Here is an 18,971-nt window from a genome sequence, read left to right on the forward strand (position 1 = left end):
AATTGCAGCCAGGGCTGGGGAGGTCTGCCCAGAGCTATACCTGTCACATAGGTCTTGTGGAGAGATTACTTCAGGAAAACTTGTACAGCTTTATCCAACAGCGATAAAAGAAGATTAAACTCACAACTCCCGATGAAAGTAACCTTTTTCTTCCCTGCCTCATGGCCAAAGTATTAACTTTCCATGGCGCAATACATAGGATCATGCTGAGGTGAGCAGTGGGGCTCCTGGATTTACCAGGGCACATATCAGCCCCGAGGAGCTGCAGCTGCTGCTCTAGCTCGGAGGTGTGACCCCATATCACTCCTGGGTAGTGGGGGGGTTCTTCTCCTGGAATCAGAAATTCATTCTTTTATGTACTGTGAGGGTTTACACTTTGTTTTTAAACCATGAATTTCCAGAGCTGGGCGTAGTCTCTGCCTCTAAACAGTGGCATGTATATACTCATGAAAACCCCGACAAATATATTTCATTACTCTTAGCTGTTTATGCGTTAATGTATATGATGTGAAACCTTACTTCTGTTACTCTCTTGGTCACCTCCAGGGAGTCCAAGGGCCAAAGGGCCAGAAGGGGGAGCCCTATATACTGCCACCGGACATCGCAAGTCGATACAGGGTACGTCTGTGAGTTATTCATGCCGAGTACTGTTTTACAAGCAGATGATGGAGAGTTAATTCTTCTTACACGCTGACAGACACGTCCCAAGAGGCCCACTTCGATTCTGTGTAGCCTTTGCAAGGCAGCATCTGCTTTCTCTGTTTACAGCAAAGTCTATGTGATATCCAGGGGAAAAAGATCTCCACTCAGTTATTTGCAAGGACTTCCAGGCTACAGGTGGATTGCAGAGGCACTGGAGATGTTGTAGTTCAAGTATTACCCTCTTTCTTCAATGACTACCTTTGTATCATGCATGGCAAAATCATTCCTTTGCCATAGTTTTGTCCCTTGAATGATTCTATTTAACAGTAGCATCGTTTCTGTATCAATTTCATGCAGGAGTTTGGTTGACTTGGGATAAAATATGCTTCAATATATTATTTAGTTATTTAGTAAACCCCAAGTATTCCTATGAGTGCTTTTACTGTATCTAATCCTTAAAACTTGTTTTGTAATCACTTGTATTTTTTTCTCGTACATATAGTCTTGTATAATTTGAAGGTATCAAATAAAGATAAGGGGTTACATAGGCTGTTAAGAGTATAAATTGTGACAAATTTACGTACAAAGCTACATCTGAGCTGTACTCAGCACAGAAGGGACTTGCTGACGTCATTTATGTACATTTTGTGGCAGCGATGAGTGCCAAAACAGGTTTTTCTGTTGACATATTTGTAAGTTGCCTGCATTTTTAATGGAATCTTCTTTTCCTTTCAGAAACTCTTTAAATCTGCACTTGTTAGTAATGAGGAGTGATTAAGGAATGATTAAGTAATGATTAAGAATTGCTCAAGTATATTGTGGCCAAGGATGGATAGTGACACCTGTATTCATTTCAGAAAGTACTTGGTTCCACAAATTATTCTGTTAGCTAAACTCAAATTAACTAGATAGTTAGGATGCTATTCAAAATGATTAAAGGTGTCTGGACTGAATACCGCATTATTTATGGGTATTGAAAGGTCTTTGCGCTAGAACATTTTTGGATCCAATTTCCAAGAACATTTCAACATGTACTACAGTTAAAATATGTGGTCACTGAAAACAGTATGTTCCAAATGCCTTTAGTGACTCAGAAAGAATCAAAATGATTCAGTAATTCCCATGCAACTCATGAAAAATGAGCTGGTACATTTCAGCTAAGGTTATAGCCCTAATTAAGCCACTGGTTAGATAGGATTTTTCAAAAAAGAATTAAACATCATCTGTTGTCCATTTCAGCCTTGTAGTTTGGATCCTTAACTTCCCTAGACAACTTTGTACCTTCCTACTGTATTGCATGCAACTATATTATATATAGAAAGTACAAAATCCATGTGGCTCACATTCGGTTATCTCGACACCTGTAGTGAACGCATCTGTATGTAAGGGTTTGTATAGCATTGTATGCTATGATTAGGTTTTGGAATGAGAAAACAATGGCTGAGAAAAAGATTTTATTCAATTTTGTATATAGTATTTATTGCATTTTTTACTTCTTTGGTATTTTTAGGGGGAACCTGGAGATCCAGGGTTCAGTGGTTTTCCGGTAAGTAGTATTATAGCAAATGTGATAAAGTGTCAATAGTAACTGATATCAGAACAACATTAATTGATGGTTGGGGTTTTTTCTTATTTAAAGGGACCTCCGGGCACGCTGGGTATTCAAGGACCTGTTGGTCCAAGAGGAGAGCGAGGAAGACCAGTAAGTATGTTTAAAATATGTTCTGTAGGAAATTAACCTAACAGAAGAATCATCTCAGAATCAGCAGAAGAAACATCCATTATGTTGGATTGTAACCTAGCAAATGGATAGAAAAAACAGGTTAGAAATAGCAAGTAGGTGTCCTTGGATGCAAAACCTTTTGAAAAGCACTGGAAGACACTGATTCTACAAGGATGAATATTGCAAAAAGAGGTATACTTTCTTTCACCTGGTATTGCCAGAGGCTTTTGATTTATATCGTATTTCTTTAACCTTCTTTAAAGAGTCTTGTTTGTAAAGTTTATTGAATGCAGTCCAGTCTACATCCCCCTACACTGAGTTATCAAAGATATCAGGTCCTAAATACGTTATCTTTTCTGCTCATAAAGGATATGTATATTAGCTCTCCACACTTCCCACAGGAGATTGAATAGATAACATTCTTCATCAGTATTTAGAATACAATTTTATTTTTAAAATATTTTTCAGTCATTTTTTCCAAAATCAACATTTACAGCATTGACGTTGACAACTGTTGCTGAATAGCTCTTTGGGAAGATTGTGTTCTTTCCAGATACCATTTTCTACATTTCTTGTTACCATGGTTAATGGTTTTGTGGGTGAGAAGCAGATGTTCAAATTCAATATATTTCATTTTCTTTAGGCTTGCTTTATTTTCCTGTAAGACAACTTTATAGCATTTGCTTTTTTGTTTGTTTTGTCAAAATTCACTTCAGACCTGGTCTAAATCACTGATTTGGGGAAGAAAAAAAAATAATTCAGTGCTTCTTACACACAGCCTCCACAGCTGTTTGCAGGGACACTCTCCCTCCCCCCCCCCAAAAAAAAAAAAAAAAAAATCTAGGACTAAATCCACAGCATGCTAAGTCTTCCCAAAGTTAATTTTCTGCAGTGCCTGTTTTATCATCTGGAGTAAGCTGCACCTTTTCTTTCTCCTCTGGTCCTCCTGAAGGGAAATCTTCTCAGTCCTTTACTTACTCTTTCTCTAGAGTGAACCCATGAAGTTCATGAACTTCACACAGGAGCCCATCCTGCAATGACTCATATTCCCAGTGGTCTGTCTTGGATGTTAAGAGTGCTATGAACCACACATTTTCTGAGCCCCGTGACTACATCCCTCTGATTGCCATCTTGGCAACATCTCTTTTGAACACTTTTCCAGTGTAGATGGATCCCAGCCATCTCCAGCTCTTAACAAAATATAGCCAACTATATTTACCATTTCTAAAGCAGTGGCTCATCTGTGAGAGGGACCTGGGAGCATTTCCCAGGTCTGAGGTTGCATCATTGCTCTTCCCTAAGTCTTAGATCCCACATGAACGCAAGCGGGGCTCCCCTAAGTCCCTGCAGGGCCTCCAGGCGCAGGATGCCCTGCACAGTGCATCTGCCCAGCAGATTAGGCAACAGCTCGCAGACTACTTGAATAACCAAAACTGATTCAAAAGTAATTTTTTCAGAAGTTGATTGTTTATGCACGCAAAGATACATAGCAAGGCAGAGATGCATAGTACGTTCAGGTCCCACCTGAATGTTGTTACCTTTTCCCTGCAAGTTGGGCTTGATGTTGCATAACCCAGTTACATCCCCTTCGGGGCTCAGTGGGTGGATGGTTCAATCCGCAGCTCACTCTCTTTTCTATGCCTCTTATTCACCATCTTCCTCTCTGAACAGCTCATGCTTCTTTTTCACCCCACCTTTCTCACATTTGACTGAGCTTTTAATGTGTAGAGCCCTTTGGAGCCTGTTAACTACCATAGCTGACTGAAGCAAGGCAGGTTGTCTCCCCAGCTGGTGGCTTTCCTACTGCTCTTCTTGTAAGACTCGTTTTTTCCTGTTAGAGTTTCATTTCCCACCATCTTCCTTTGATTTCATTCTGTACAATACTAAATAGGTAATCTGAGATGCATATGATAGTTCAACTCCCCTTACAGACCGATGCAGTACTTAGACACCAGTCCAGTGAAGCACTTAAAGACATGCTTAGCTTTAGGTGTGAGCTTAAAATGTTACTGAGTCAGGATCCAAAACCACAAGTTCTTCTTCAAAATAAAAATGGGATTTCATTAGGTCTAAGCTGGGACACTGTTATTCTGTTAGGAAAGATTACGATGTGACTTAGGAGGCTATTTTTCGGAACAGTAAACACAGCCAATGTAGTGATGATAGCACATTGAATGCTGAGGAATACACTGCCTTCTAAATGTACACTTATATTTCAGACATAAAGTAACTTACCTCCTGCATGCATTGATTAGAAAGCAACAAATAACTTACTCTCCCCTATTGTGTTTCCCCAGGGACCACCAGGGCCCCCAGGACCACCAGGACCACAAGTAAGTCTTTGTGTCAGAATTGTTTATGTTGATTTTGTGTCGCTGAGGTTTATCCAAGACCCACTTGAAGGTAGTAAAATAAAGAACCACAGGCTGCACCAAAGGCTCTAGAGCACAAGACCTTCTGTGTTGGCTGCATACCACAAGAAGTTAATCTTACACTGGGATCACCTCCCCTGAAAAGGTTAAACCAGTTCTAGAGCCAGATTTAATTTGCTACTGTAGTCACAGTAGCTTCCCATGACCAGAGAATCCTTGCAGTCTTTACTATATTCAATTATATCTCAGCGGAAAAAATATATGAGTTCATTGTTCCAGCCCACTTAGGTATTTTTATTTAACATCCAGTGCTACTAAAAAACTTGCAGAAGAAATGCTTGATCTTTTCATGACATTACTCAGTGAATGACTCAAAGTCTGTTGTAAGAAGCACTGGTAGCATAAGATTTTAATTAGAGTTGTCTTTCTGAATGTTCAGGTCTATAAAAATACTTTTAAATCTATAAAAATACTTTGAGGTAAACCTAAACTATTATTTGACTGCAGTTCTTCAGTGGTGTCCTACAGACTTGTAAGCCCGAAGAGGCCTTTAAACATGTTTAAACTTGAATTTTACATTAGAAAACTGCGTCGTACACTTAGTAAATCTTGACCTATTGTTTTTGCAGGGCAACAGGGGCCTTGGCTTCTATGGAGAAAAAGGTGAACAGGTAAAGGAAAACTAATTAATTAATATCACTACTAAAGGACAGGTTGATGTTATTTGCTATTTATAAAGGAACCTATTTTAAATACTCTCTTAGTTTGCAATTGTATTATGTAATTATAAGACAAAACCAAACAATTATGGCTTTGAAAGTAATGACAATCTCCTTAAGGAATGTCACAGCTGAACTAGCTTCTACATACCTAGGTCTAGCTGTGCCGTCATTTACACCAACACAGAGATAACGCTTCTGAAATTTATAGAGACAGACCACTCTATATAGAGTGATAACCTTTACCGTCATTCTGGAAACATACAGGGCAAGAGCAAGTATTGCTATATGTTAATCCCAGCACAAAATAAATTTGTCTTGCCATCAGTTTATTCGGAGGTTTAGAACCATACTCCTAGCAGGGGCAAATCTGCGTTGCTCCTTTTGTTGCAGTTCCTTAGACCCTGTGCTGATCAACAGCTTGGCAAGGTATTATAACTGTTAGTAAATGTACCCTTATGCTTTTCCTGCAGGGCCCCCCAGGTCCTCCAGGTCCACCTGGGCTTCCTACAAGAGAACTGATGGGTGTCCCCTCTGACAAACACAAGGTAACTACAGGGTATTTTGCCAAAATACACAAGGAACTAAGAGCTCTGCAGTACCAAAGCTAAAATATTGTACAAATGTGCCTTTACATATAGTACTTAGAAGACTTTAGTATGTCAAAAGAGAAATCTGCTACTTTCTCATAGCTTGGATCATGAAGAATCTATTGAAACTATGGTGGCTAAAGTCATTCAAAAAGCACTTCTCACAGACTAGAGGTGCCTTAGGCAACCTTGTTCTTTTTGTGTAAGTATGCAGCTACTGGCCATCACTCACATCTTCTCACTTTACAAGCAGAAATACCTGCTGAGAAATCATCCAGTATCTTATTTTTCATAATAACAAGGGATATTTTCTTCCTGTAAAAGAAGCATATCTTTAGGGAAGCTGTCTGAATTATTGTGTTTGCTTATATGGTGCAGATATTTGTACAGTTACAATTAAGGCTTGTTCATACATATTGGAGAAATCCTCAATAGCAAGGTGCAGTTTATTCTCATCTATTGCTTCTTGCTGGCAGCAGAGGTACTCATACACTGTATGCGTATATTCTGTATCAGACACCAACCTCCAGACCATCAGTTTTTCATCCCAAATTTGAAGTTAGATGGCTCATGCAATTTCTGCAGTAAGAAAAGTAAATTGTTATGATACTGAAAGATCTAAAAATGCCTTTGACAGTCTGCAGATGTGCATCTATTTATAGGCGTTACTCAGGCACTCACCACCCAGACATCTCATGAACAAGCCTGGAAACAACTTGAGGTGGTCATATGCCTAGAAACCTTTTCAGAAAAATTATCAAATATTTTAAAAAAAAAACTTTAAAAACTTCTTATGAAAACATGCATTTCATATGACAAGTGTATGAATAAAGAACAACACAAGAGTGGTGGTGTTTCTCTTGATAAACATTTGTCACTTTGTGTTGTAGAAAAGTTATTGAAATGTAAATGGGAATGCCTAACATATCTGAATACTTTTTCTTCATTGCTAGGGTGAAAGAGGAGAACCTGGACCAAAAGGGGAAGCTGGAATTCCAGTAAGTCAAGCGGAGAACAAAGACAAATAATAATATTTGAGTTAATATTGATGCATTCTTCATTGAAATGATGCAATATAGACAGGGAGCAACATAAGCAGAAACACCAGTTCTGATGCTTTAGAAAGACTGAACAACATGACGTGTAGTAACTCCACAGTGCAATCAGTCGTTCTCTTATTGGTTTACCAATATAAGATTTTCCCTCACACATTTTTTAATTTTAGCTTTAACTATTAATAAATATCTTTACTGCTGCTGATCTGCTGATCTATGTTTTAAAATTCCACTAAATTTCATTAAATAAGTATATGTGGAAATTTTTTCAATCCTTTTCAGTGTACTCTCCAGCACATGCAGACTTTTGGTCTCATTGGTCATTAAGTCTACTGACTAAGTGGACAGTAGTAGTCCCGTGTGTTGCTGTATTATTTAGAGCTGTTAACCAGGCTTAACTAAATGATGTTTAGTTAACTCACAGGCAACCTCTAGACTGTCTAAATAGCCTTGCCATTGAGTGGTTCCTTTTTACTTCCCAGAGTGGGTTAAAATACAGGCTTTACCAATTAGAGATGCCTCACTGAGCATTTTGCAGAGCTTTATTTTCTCAGATGGTCTGGTCAGCTTCTCCACAAGGTTATGGGAGAAGGTCACAGTGTGAGCCCTGATGCCCTCCATGTGCAGTTGCTAGCCAGTTCTTCAGCTGTTGGTCAGATTTCACACATGTAGAGCTTTGTTGACTACATTAGGAAAACCATAGATTTTATGCTGATGTAGCAAAAGGGGATATGTGTTTCTCCTTTTTTTTTTTTTTGATAGTAGGATGGAAAGCAACATGCCTGTGTTTGCCAAATAGCTCTCTGAAGCTACAGGCTGGGCATAAGCTGAGTTGCTTAGTTGGTTGTATAGCTGAACAATTGCTTTGGCTCTTCTTCAGAGTTGCAGCCACAGAAGAAATAAAGAAGGAGGAGATGATAGGAGGGAAACCCTGTCCTCTCCCTAATGGCCTGCTCCTGCCATTGTAATGAAGCAAGCATGTTACACTTAATTTTTAAAACAACAGTTCTTTCACATGCAGCTATTATTAGATCCTCCAAGTGTTACAATGATGTTTTCGTCCTGTTTAGCTTCCATAAAACAGTGTTACAATTTTTTGCATATCATGAAGAAATATGTTGAACTGACTTGTAATGTTTCCTAGGGTGTACTTCTCTATGCTCCTGAAAAAGGTGAAGAAGGGGTAATGGGCTTCCCAGGGCAAAGGGTGAGTCACTCATTAAAGGTAAAATTCACCTAGCTGAATGTGCAAATCCAAGCTGAGAGTTTGCCTTCAGGAACAAAACACAGATTAACAAAATATAGAAATTATAGTTATCCAGCCCACCAGGTTGTGGCCGGCTTTGAACTGCCTGATAGAGGAAAGCAAAAAGGCCATTTTGAGATGGTAGTGGAGGGCCCCACAGGACTCACAGGTATGCCTGTACCATCACTGAGAAGCCTTGTGCATCTCTTAAGTAAAGCTGTGCTCACTAACCACAGCTACTGTCCTGGTCATCAGCACAGACTGTATTTCACTGTTCCCATCTTAGCTTTCTTCAGATGTTGGTTAACAAACATGAGTTTGGCTCCAGTTACTTGTGAGCCCAGAAAACAAGCTAATTTAGATACTACTACCTTGTGGCATCTATGGATGCCTTTTTGGGGGCAGTGTTTCTAAAGTTCTTAAACAGAGTGAGAACAGTACTCAGCATACATGTAAGAAAAATCTCAGCCATCTTTAAAATCTTCATGGTCAATATACAATGTATTGATTAAGAGATAAAAATCAAATACCAGATTAGATTTCAGATCTGTTCTGTTTGCACCATACATGAATCTCTTTGAAAAAGTATCTGAACTCTGACTGTTAGTGTTAGAGTTTCAAGTTGTCAGATTTATTTTATCTAAGAAATAATCATGGTTCTTAACCATTAGGATGTTAGGATGTCACTTTATTTTGCTAATTTTCTTGTGCCTTCATAGGGACTGCCTGGCATCAATGGTTTTCCAGGACTCAGTGGAGAAAGAGTGAGTATTTACAACACATATGTAGACAATCTGTCTGAAGAGTAAACTGTAGCGGACAAATTCTGCCTGTAATTACACCAGCTGTAGTCTAACAAGTATCATCTGGATTCATCCATCATTGTAATTTTGGGTCAGTTAGTTTTCTCATCAGTGAGAAAAAAAATAGCCCTGTAATTAAAGTCTGTTTTGCTTAAAACATGAGCATGTTTTAAGAGCACTATGGGGAGGTGTCATTTTCATTGTTCCTGGTACTGCGCCCATAATTTCTATAATTTTCTTCCTACATGCAGAAACTTACTTTTTTGAATAGCTTTCTGCAGATGTCATTGAGATGTATGGTTATCTTGAATATCACAAAAGAAGAAGAAGAGAAGGAAACTGATAAATATACCAGTTAAATCTCTGTCCCCATGGAAACACACCCAAATATTTAAAATAGCATTCTTTCAGACAGAGAAGAGCTCATACTTTCTGTTTGTGCTCAGAAAAGGCTGCTTCAGTCAGCATTAGAAATCACTTCCAGGAGGTATTCAAATAGCTGTGGGATGCAAGACTTTTCCATGCTTCTGCATCCTTAGTTGTTTAAGGATTTGTCCTTCCACCAAGGCATAACAATACTAACATGAAAAAGTGGGATGTGAAAGCCCATGAAATATGAAAAATAACATTTTCACAGTCTGATCACAAAACCTGGTGGTGTGGAAAGGAATATGCTATCAGTGATACGTACATGGAGAGACTGATGCAAAACCCATTAAAGCCCAATGGTTGACCTTAACATAGGTTCATGCTCCAGTCAGAAATGGTCAGTGGATTCCCCTTATTGAGGGTGAATCTTGGCAACAATTTTGGCAGAAGGTACATTGGTTTGAATAGAGTATCATTGTATACGTGTGTATGAGCAGGGACAGCCTACTCGATGTGCTGTTCACAACAACCTCCTTTTTGTTGATTTTCGAGTGATTTGATTCTTAAGAAAGAAAGAAGGATGGTTAAGTCCTGCCTGCACACAGATGAAGTCGCAGTTAATTGGGAAGCTGCTGGCTTCAGTTCTAGACCACCAGCTCCACCTAGTGTAAAGAGATTTTACACCTGATCCTCAGGAGGCTCCTTTTCTGATGGTGTGATGTACAGTTGCCATTATGGCAAGGTCTCTGAAGCATGTGGTCCAGTTTGTGGCATCTTGCTGAGAGCTGTGGTATTTGTAAGTGCTTCAAAACTGCCTAAGTGACTTACAGAGATGGTTATTAACATTCAAGTTCTGTGTAGGAGTTGTACCTGCTGTGAAACTCGAGAGACGCTGAATTTTAAAAAATCTGGCTAATAATCTAACAAGTGTGAATTATACAATTCTACTGGTTTCAGTGAAACTGTGTTATTTGGTATCGGTTATGGTCTGGCCACTGTTTTCTACTAAAAGCTCACCTTTTTAACACTAGTCTCTTTCCAGAGTAACGATTTCTTTAGAGAACAAAGGTTGTCAGAGCTGAGTAAAGCACACAGAAGAGATCATCTCTTCTGTATCAGCATCACTGAAATCTGCACTTTGCTCTGTGCACCCCCAGCGGCTGAAATACGCTCTCATGTGATAGGATGCACCGTGTTTTACCACATGTGTTTTAATCCACATGCTTTGGATTTCAAACCTTCTAAAAGAATGAAGTGGGCAGGACCTTAAATATTGTAACATTTGCTGTGGTAGGGATGGAGAATTTTCTCTGGGATACGGCATGCCCGGGAGTGGGAGAGTTGGATTAAGGCGCCTTCAGGGCTGGTCCTGAGTTCTTCTCATTCAGGTGGGGAACCCCTCTTTAGCCAAGCGGGCTCCAACCGCCTGGAAAACAGCAAAAAGGGCCTGTACACTTCTGTTTGCATTCCAGTGAAAATATGTCCATTCCTAATGATTCAGACTCGTTTAGTCTTCTTGCAGCAGGTTGCTGTGTTCTGGCTGCCTGGCCCATGGGTCTCAGGGTCAGCTGGCACAGAGGGGATCCCCTTTCTCCTCCCCCATCCTGCAGCCTCCATGGGACGGTGTGAGTGTAGGTGCTCCTTCCATCTGCAACACTGCCAGGGGCAACAGAGCCTGCGCCACAGCAGGTCGCTCTGGTCTTTGATGGGAGATAGGCTTGGTCCAAGAGGCGGAACATCAAAACACAAGGAGATTTAATGGTATTACCCGAATTACTACACCCCAGGGAGACAAACTGCTCAGCTCTGTTGCATAGTTTTCACACTAACACCGGAGGAAGCCAGCTGCTACAGACCAAATAATTTTATTCTCTCTCTGATAAAGGAAAAGTCAATCCTTTTTATCTGTATTACAGGGTTTTCCAGGATTTGATGGTTCACCAGGTGGCTACGGTCCTAGGGGAAGCAAGGTACTGCTTTACTTGCATTTGCTAGAAGCAATAGAGCAGATGTCATTTTGCTTTCTTTTCTTTTCTGTCATGTAATAACAATTGTGTTTGTTGTCATTGTAGAACTGGTTATGTGGTTTGTTAACTTGAAAACTCTGAGATTTCTTAAAAGTCACGTCAGAGCTTTTGAAAGTTTGTTTCTTTGTGTTTCATGGGCATACCTTTCCATTTTAAAAGAAATTGTCCAGAATAATGTGCTTAGATGTGATACTTCAACTTCTGTTAACAGGGGGAGCCAGGCGAGATCGGTCCTCCAGGACCAGTTTCCTATTTTCCTTCCCGCATCCCAAGGAAAGGTACGTCTTCTTTGCTTTGATTGCTTAGCTTAGCTGCATTTTGCTACCTTCTACATAGATCAAAAGCACGAAATGCTGAGAATTCAACTCCTTAAAAAACTGTGGTTTGCTAAACTGTTCCAGAAGGTATAATTGCCTTCCAAGAGAGTGCCCTAATCACCTTTTCGCAGGCAGGTGGCTTCTTTGTCTCTCCTGCTGAAGCTGGATTGCTGTACAACAGGCATGCATGCATTCCTGTGTCCACAGAGAAGAAACAAGCAAAAAAGCATGTGACTTTGTTGTCCAGTGAAGGGAGAAATGGGAGAGTCCGTCTTCTGCGTCCTGTTTCAGAGACTCTGGATAAAGTGCAGCAATGGCAGCACAGCAGAGACCATTCGTACGATCTAATATTTAGAAAAAAAGAAAAAAAATTCAAAAAGCCCTGAGGAATAGAAGAGGATTTTTTTTTTCCTTTTTTAAATTGACAAATTTCCTTTGTGATCTTTTCACTAGGCTTGTAGCACTCACTGTCAGCTATCCTGCAGAGCTGTGGTGGTCTGGCTGGCCAGACTAGAAACACATAGAAGGTGATACCAGTTTGCCAAGGTGAAAAGTATTCCAGGGAAGGTGCCAGCAAACAGCAAGGATGATCACATGCCATTGCCCCAGCCCGTGTCCTCATACCATTGAGTTTACTAGTCTTGTTGAAAGCCAGAGAGTGTAACTATGAATGGTTCCCTTCCTCCCAGAGAAAGGGGGCAAGAGGCCCAAAACATTGTTCAAATCACCCCGAATACCCTGCCAGGCTTTTAGGAGCAGAAGAGACTGTGTAGAGAGAGGAGGAAGCAGTCAGGGGGCTGGACACACCATATGTCCTCTAGCGTCATTGACCTTTGACAAGAGCACGATACTTTCTGCAGGCAATAGGGCCCAGGCAGATGCTTTTGGTACTGGGGAGCAGAGGAAAGCTCACATATCATACATCTGTTATAATGGCAACTTCTTGTAGGAAAAGGAGGGGCTCTCCTCAGAGAGCTGGTCTTCTGTGCTTCCCAGGAGCAATGAGGCTCTAGCGGCATATTAGTAAGAGCTGAGAGATATTCCCCTTCTTGGGCTTCATGGCTCCACACCATTACTGTCACAGGTCATGCTTAGCTCCCACGTATTTGGGCTTTACAGAAATCTCTCAGATGTATTTCTTTATTCAAACTGAGGCAGCATGAGGTAGTAGGTTTTTGCATTTCTAAAGCTACCTTTAAGAAACAGTTGTAAATTCTAATGTTCTGAAGCTCTTGAAGTTTCTAATTTTTACTTTTTAAGAACTGAGCAATCTGCAGTGTATTACAAGTCAGGATTTATGGGTCACAAACAGCATCACACTAACATGTGTTTTGTGGAACTGGGGATGTCTTTCAGGTGCAAGAGGTGATCCAGGCTTTCCAGGTGTTTCTGGACTACAGGGAGATCCAGGAGAGGAGGGAGATCGTGGGCTGCCTGGTCTTCCTGGATTCTCTGATGGTAATACCCCAGCAACACATGTTCCAACAGCTTAACTTTATAGCAAGTTTTAACTGGTACAGGGTCAGGGAAATATATGTGTGGACCGTAGAATATGCAGTGCAGAGCGGTAGATAACTAACTGTGGGGGCAAAAACTGAGAGGAGCATTTTCCTTCGGCCTCAAAGGGGCTCTGGCAAAACAACTTAAGTAGAGGTGATGACAGAGCCTTGTTTCAGTAGCCGCTATTCATTTGCTCAAGTGAAAAGTGCAGTTACCATTTTTGCTCTATGCAAATATCTCCACTTTTCCTTGCATGCTAGATGCAATTGCATGAACTTTCCCTTCTGCTATATTACAGCTCTTTGAGCAGCACTGTTAAGAAATTGTTCTGAACTTCTTCCCTGGTTCTGTTTCAGTGGATGGGGATAAGCCAGGCTTACCTGGAGAAATGGGACCAAAAGGCGAAAAAGGTGAATTTGGATCTCCCGCTTATCAGGCGGGCCCACCCGGGTTTCCGGGTAAGCACGGCACACCAGGACTCCGTGGTCCACCTGGTCCTGCTGGATCCCCTGGTAAGTGCATGAAGAGAGATGACGAGAACTCACAGGAACATCTTTGCTTATTTTAAAGATAGCTGTTGGCAAGGCAAAGTGAGAAAGTAGATTGAGGGAATGAAACAAAATGGGTAGTGGGGAGGACACACAGGGGAGAAGTGTTGTATGCTCAGCAATGAAGGAAAGGTTTGCATGGTTTTTAGACATTCCTGGCAACATTTGAAAGAAAAGAAGGTCTGTTTTGGGCTGGGGGAGGGATATGAGTGTCAAGGAGTGTCTGAAAGAGCTGGATTTCTTCCTTAGCCCAGAGAAGAGAAAGCTAAAGGAAATCTTACTGCTATCTTCCCCTGCCTCTTGGGAGGTCATAGGGAAAATGGAACCAGATGCTTCACCAAGGAGTACAGCAACTGGGCAAGAAGCAGTGGTCACGAGCTGCAGCAAGGGAAGTTCTGCTTAGATATTAGGAAAACCTTTTTCACCATGAGGGTGGTCAGACACTGGAACAGGTTGCCCACAAAGGTTGTAGACTCTCCATCTTCAGAGATATTCAACAGCTGGACAAGGCCTTGGGCAACTTGCTGTAACTTTGAGGTTGGCCCTGCTTTGAGCAGAGGGTTGGACCAGGTGGCTTCCAGGGGCCATTTCTGACTGAGATTGTGCTGTGCCTCTGTGAAAAGCACGACACTGCAGTGCAAGAGCAGTAGTAGAGAAAAGGATGTGCAGGAGGTGATCCAGAGCAGACTGTCTATGGTACTGCAAAGCAGGTTGTGCTGAGAGAGAGGAGCAAAGGAATTCAGGGTGAGAGACAGCAAAGAATGGCCAGGATCATCTGCCACAGCAGATGGAAGTTACTGAGAACGGGTATGGGAAGCTGTGAGGAGAGAGAGAGAGGAAGAGAGCAGGGGGTAGATAACAGGCTGGGTTAGAGAGTAAATAATGCTAGAGGAAACAGAAAAGGGCAGATGCAGTGCAGCTCAAAGGAATAGGGAGGAAAAAGAAGTAAATCTACAGTAGATTCATTTATATTTTTATTTAATTAAACTTCTAGGTCCTCTCTTCGGATTAAAAGGACAGGAGGGGACGCCAGGTAGATTTGGCATACAAGGTTTCCCTGGGCCAAGAGGACAAAAAGGACCTAAAGGTAGGTTATAACAGATAACTCAATAGATGATCTGCTGTTACGCATTGTGTAAAGCTACCACTGTATTCAGTCTGAGTTTATTGAACTATGACATGCTCGGGGACCGATGAATTTGATCTGGGGCTAACACAACAAGGAAACATTGTGTTAGTTTCCTGTAAGAAATAAAAAAGTACTTTTCTCAAGTATTTGAGAAACTGCTCAAGTATTCTCAAGTCTATATATAAAATGGATACAGCTGAATGTCTATTTATTGTGACAGAGCATTCTTTCTTCTCTTTCCAATCCTTTCCGTAGGCGAAGAAGGGGATTGCAGTAAATGCCTTGTGGGTGATGAAATCCGAAGGGGCTCTACAGGCCCCCCTGGCCCTCCTGGCTTTCCAGGAACCCCTGGCCAGCCTGGGAGGAAAGGAGAACCTGGTGACCCGGGACCACATGGTATCCCTGGCTACCCGGGAGCAAAAGTGAGATACTTGTTTCTTAATTGCATAGTTTTATAGGCCTACTAGAAAAAAAAACCAAGCTATTGTCCATAGAAAAATGATGAAAAGTACAATTTCTTTCTTTCTGTGCCTCTTCAATAGCTTTCAGATTGCTATCTACAAAATACTGGAAGCCAAAAATTACTAGGATGGAGGTGAAAATAGGATGTTTTGGGAAGAGCAAAAGATACCCACATAATCTAAAGTCCACTTTCCATTTAAACAAAGCCATTTCCGCAGAACCCTTTCAAGCAGTTGTAGTACTAAGTATGATCTGACCATCTAGAAGGGTAACAATTCCAGTAGGAACTTAAGGTTGTTGCTAATAAGATGCGCATGTCAAGCTGATGAAATATAAGGTTCTTGTTTGCTATACATTAAGTCTTCCTAAAAACCACCATTTAATAACCCCGAGAAAAGGGCTGTGCTTATAATTGCTTGCTTGTTATTTACACTTAAAGGTGATGTACTATGTGGTATGCCAACTGTATCATGGTTCCTCACAGTCAGAACTGACTTCAGGAAGTCACATCTCTCAAGATTTTAGAATAAAATTTTTGTAGAGCTGACCCAAAACTGATTTTGTTTATGCAAAGATGTCAGAGCAAACATAATGTTTTCACTTAGTGCTTTAGGCTCTTCTGAACATCAAAAAACCAAACTCACTCACAGCTAGCTTAAGTTTGGGATTTTTTAGAATTAAAGTAAAATAAACTTTGACTTGATTGTGGCTGTCAAAAAAACCCAGAAAAAATAGATCTTTTTTATCTGAAAATTCAAAATACTTTTATTAAAAGGTCTACTTTCTAGAAATCATGATAAAATTGACAGAAATATTTTTAAAAAGTTCAGTGTTGAAACTTCAGTTAAAATTTTGCAAGTTCTGCAAGGTTTTTTGCCTTTGAAATTAAGAATTTAAATATCTTCCGCCCAGAATTTAAGTTACTGTAGAACAGACAGTAGTATAGACATATAGGGACATAGCACAGCAAAATATCACTCAGCAGCAAAGCTGCTACTTTATCTCAGCTTTTTGTCTGCAACAAATTCAAAGTAAAACAATTTAGCTTAAATATTCTTGGTCCATATTCTTAGGCAGAAGTGACTCCATAATTCTTTGAGCACGTTCAACAAGTTACATATACAGACAATAAATAGACTTAATTTAGATCAGATCTATATCAATTTAATGAAAATAAAATTTTATCCCAAGCAAAGGGTATTTTTTTTCTGTGGAGAAAGCGAAATTAGAAACAGCTGTAAAACACTGTGAAAACACCTGTGTGCTAAATTGCATTATACACAATATCTAAACCTTGAAAACAAAAAAAATCACTGTGAACATCATACTATTAATGCAGTATTACTGCTGAAGATTTCTGCAGTTATATAGTCAGTGAAATAATGCAGCATTATATTAAGTTCCTGAGATTTCTTTTGGCCTGCAAAAAGCAATGTCCAAAAGAAGCATCTTTACTGTGGTGTATAGATGTGGCTTCACTGACCATTAAAATGCAGCTTGCAAATATGGCCCGGGTAAAGCAGGATCCTTATACTCAAATCTGATCTTCCCCTTTAGACTTACAGAAGTGTGAACCTGTATTGTTGAGATGACCTGCGGCTGAAATACAGTTTCCACACATGCTTTTTGCCCAAGAAAATCTTGGAGAATGTCAGTAAAAGGCAGTGATACAAAAGACACCCTTTTAAGTAATGTATGGCACAGGAGTATTTTAAACAAAAAAATAAATGCATCAGGTACATCCCTTTCATTCACAGAATCACAGAATCACTAAGGTTGGAAAAGACCTGTAAGATCATCAAGCCCTGGAATTCAGTAAGAGGAGGCTAGGGAAAACCCAACATGTGCGGCTTATATTTTAGTGAGCATGAATGTAATTACTCAGAACTAAAGCTAACTGGCATAAAATAGTCAATGGCAAATGAGTCTGTAACCTCTGGGCTTTGGCACCTACCATGGGTTTGGTCCTGTGATTGAAAGGCTCTTGGCCAGAAGCTAGCAATACTGCTTTCAGATGGGCTGTTGAGGAGGACGATTCTGCATTATGCCAAGGGATCAGGAATGCCAGAGACAGGTCTTTAGCTTCACTACAGTTTGTCTTTGCAAGAGAGGAAATCTCCCTCCTTGGAGATTTTCAAAGCTTGGCTAGGCAAGGCCCCGAGCAACCTGCTTGAGGTCCCTGTGTTGGATTGGACCAGGGACCTCCAGCTCTTCCTTCTAACCAAAACCTTTCCCACAGGTCTGTGGTTTGGGGCAGGTCACTTAAACACTCTGTGCCCAAGTTCTTGTCTCTGGTAGATGAAGATGGTGCTACTTTTAAGCCCCACAACGGTGTTGTGAATCACAATCCACTGCCAGCTATGAGTCTGTCCTCTTTTGTAGTGGTGGGTAGGTTAATATAACCCAGAGTTGTGTTTCCATGGTGCCAAAGAGTTGCTTACAGCATTTTCTTTAGTGGCTAACACTAAGTAATTTACCATGTTTTCTCCAGTGCAGTTCTGCAGCTGCAGTCATCTGCAGGACTGTAGATTACAGAAAGCCACAACTCTTCCAATGCCATCCTCATGCAGAAGCTCCCCTACCATGCCACATAGACCTTGGTCCTAGTTAGAGCATATTAATAAAGATTCAGGCACAAGAATGGGCTTACTGAAGAGGAAATCATTCACAGAAACTAACGGGAAAGCAGTAAAATTTAAGGAGACTTTTTTTTTTAAGCAGGACAGTGGAAATGCAAATCTTGATACTTATTTCTTAAGTGGCACTGTTTCTTTTTTTTTTCCCAATGTATGTAACACCAGGGATTTTCAGGTCAAGATGGATTTCCTGGACCAAAAGGAGAAAAGGGAGATTCTTTACACATAACTACTAAAGGTAGAGTAAAAATTCAGATCACGTGTATTTTGCTATTATTTATACCTTTAATGAGAGATTGTCTCACAATGAAAGGTCTTCTTTAGGCACCAAAGGAATCCGAGGAGATCCCGGGCTGCCTGGTATCCGAGGTGAAGATGGTTTCCCAGGCAGAGATGGATTAGATGGTTTACCAGGACAGCCTGGCCTTCCGGTAGGTAGCAAATACAGCTAAATAATTTCTACCATCATTACTACCAGTAAAGATGGTACTTTATATTACGTCTGAGGATGGAAATGTTTTCTAGTGATGTTCACAAGATGTTGATTCAATAGTGTAGAAATATGACCAGAGGAACAGACAAAGAAAAAATCTGCCCATTTGGGTGCCATTTTATGTCAGCTATTCTCAAGGTCTCAGAAGTAAATGGCACACTAGAACATCTCTAGAGATGCATGTGGTTTCCCCAAAACCCATTTGCAGCTTTTCAGAAAGGGCAGTAAGCCTCTCCACAGCAGTGATTCATATTGCCCAAGTGCCATTCACGAGCCAGCGTTTTTAGGGGACTACTGCCTTTAAGAGTGCTTCTTTCATGCCTTTTCTGCCATGAGGTCT

General features: G+C 40.6%; 1 protein-coding gene across 1 annotated transcript in view; it reads left to right on the forward strand.

The window, feature by feature from the left end:
• Nucleotides 1–18,971, forward strand: part of COL4A2 (collagen type IV alpha 2 chain) — a 145,975-nt gene that overhangs the window by 97,138 nt on the left and 29,866 nt on the right. The window contains exons 8-24 of the mRNA XM_059827104.1: nt 547–618; nt 2,153–2,188; nt 2,282–2,344; nt 4,663–4,698; nt 5,367–5,408; nt 5,930–6,004; nt 7,000–7,044; nt 8,246–8,308; nt 9,067–9,111; nt 11,436–11,489; nt 11,758–11,824; nt 13,220–13,321; nt 13,720–13,875; nt 14,906–14,998; nt 15,296–15,462; nt 18,304–18,376; nt 18,463–18,569. Coding sequence (XP_059683087.1) covers nt 547–618; nt 2,153–2,188; nt 2,282–2,344; nt 4,663–4,698; nt 5,367–5,408; nt 5,930–6,004; nt 7,000–7,044; nt 8,246–8,308; nt 9,067–9,111; nt 11,436–11,489; nt 11,758–11,824; nt 13,220–13,321; nt 13,720–13,875; nt 14,906–14,998; nt 15,296–15,462; nt 18,304–18,376; nt 18,463–18,569 — 1,296 coding nt within the window. The remainder of the gene's footprint in view (nt 1–546; nt 619–2,152; nt 2,189–2,281; nt 2,345–4,662; nt 4,699–5,366; nt 5,409–5,929; nt 6,005–6,999; nt 7,045–8,245; nt 8,309–9,066; nt 9,112–11,435; nt 11,490–11,757; nt 11,825–13,219; nt 13,322–13,719; nt 13,876–14,905; nt 14,999–15,295; nt 15,463–18,303; nt 18,377–18,462; nt 18,570–18,971) is intronic.

The sequence above is a fragment of the Gavia stellata genome, chromosome 1 (genome assembly GCF_030936135.1).
Source record: "Gavia stellata isolate bGavSte3 chromosome 1, bGavSte3.hap2, whole genome shotgun sequence".
Classification (NCBI taxonomy): domain Eukaryota; kingdom Metazoa; phylum Chordata; class Aves; order Gaviiformes; family Gaviidae; genus Gavia; species Gavia stellata.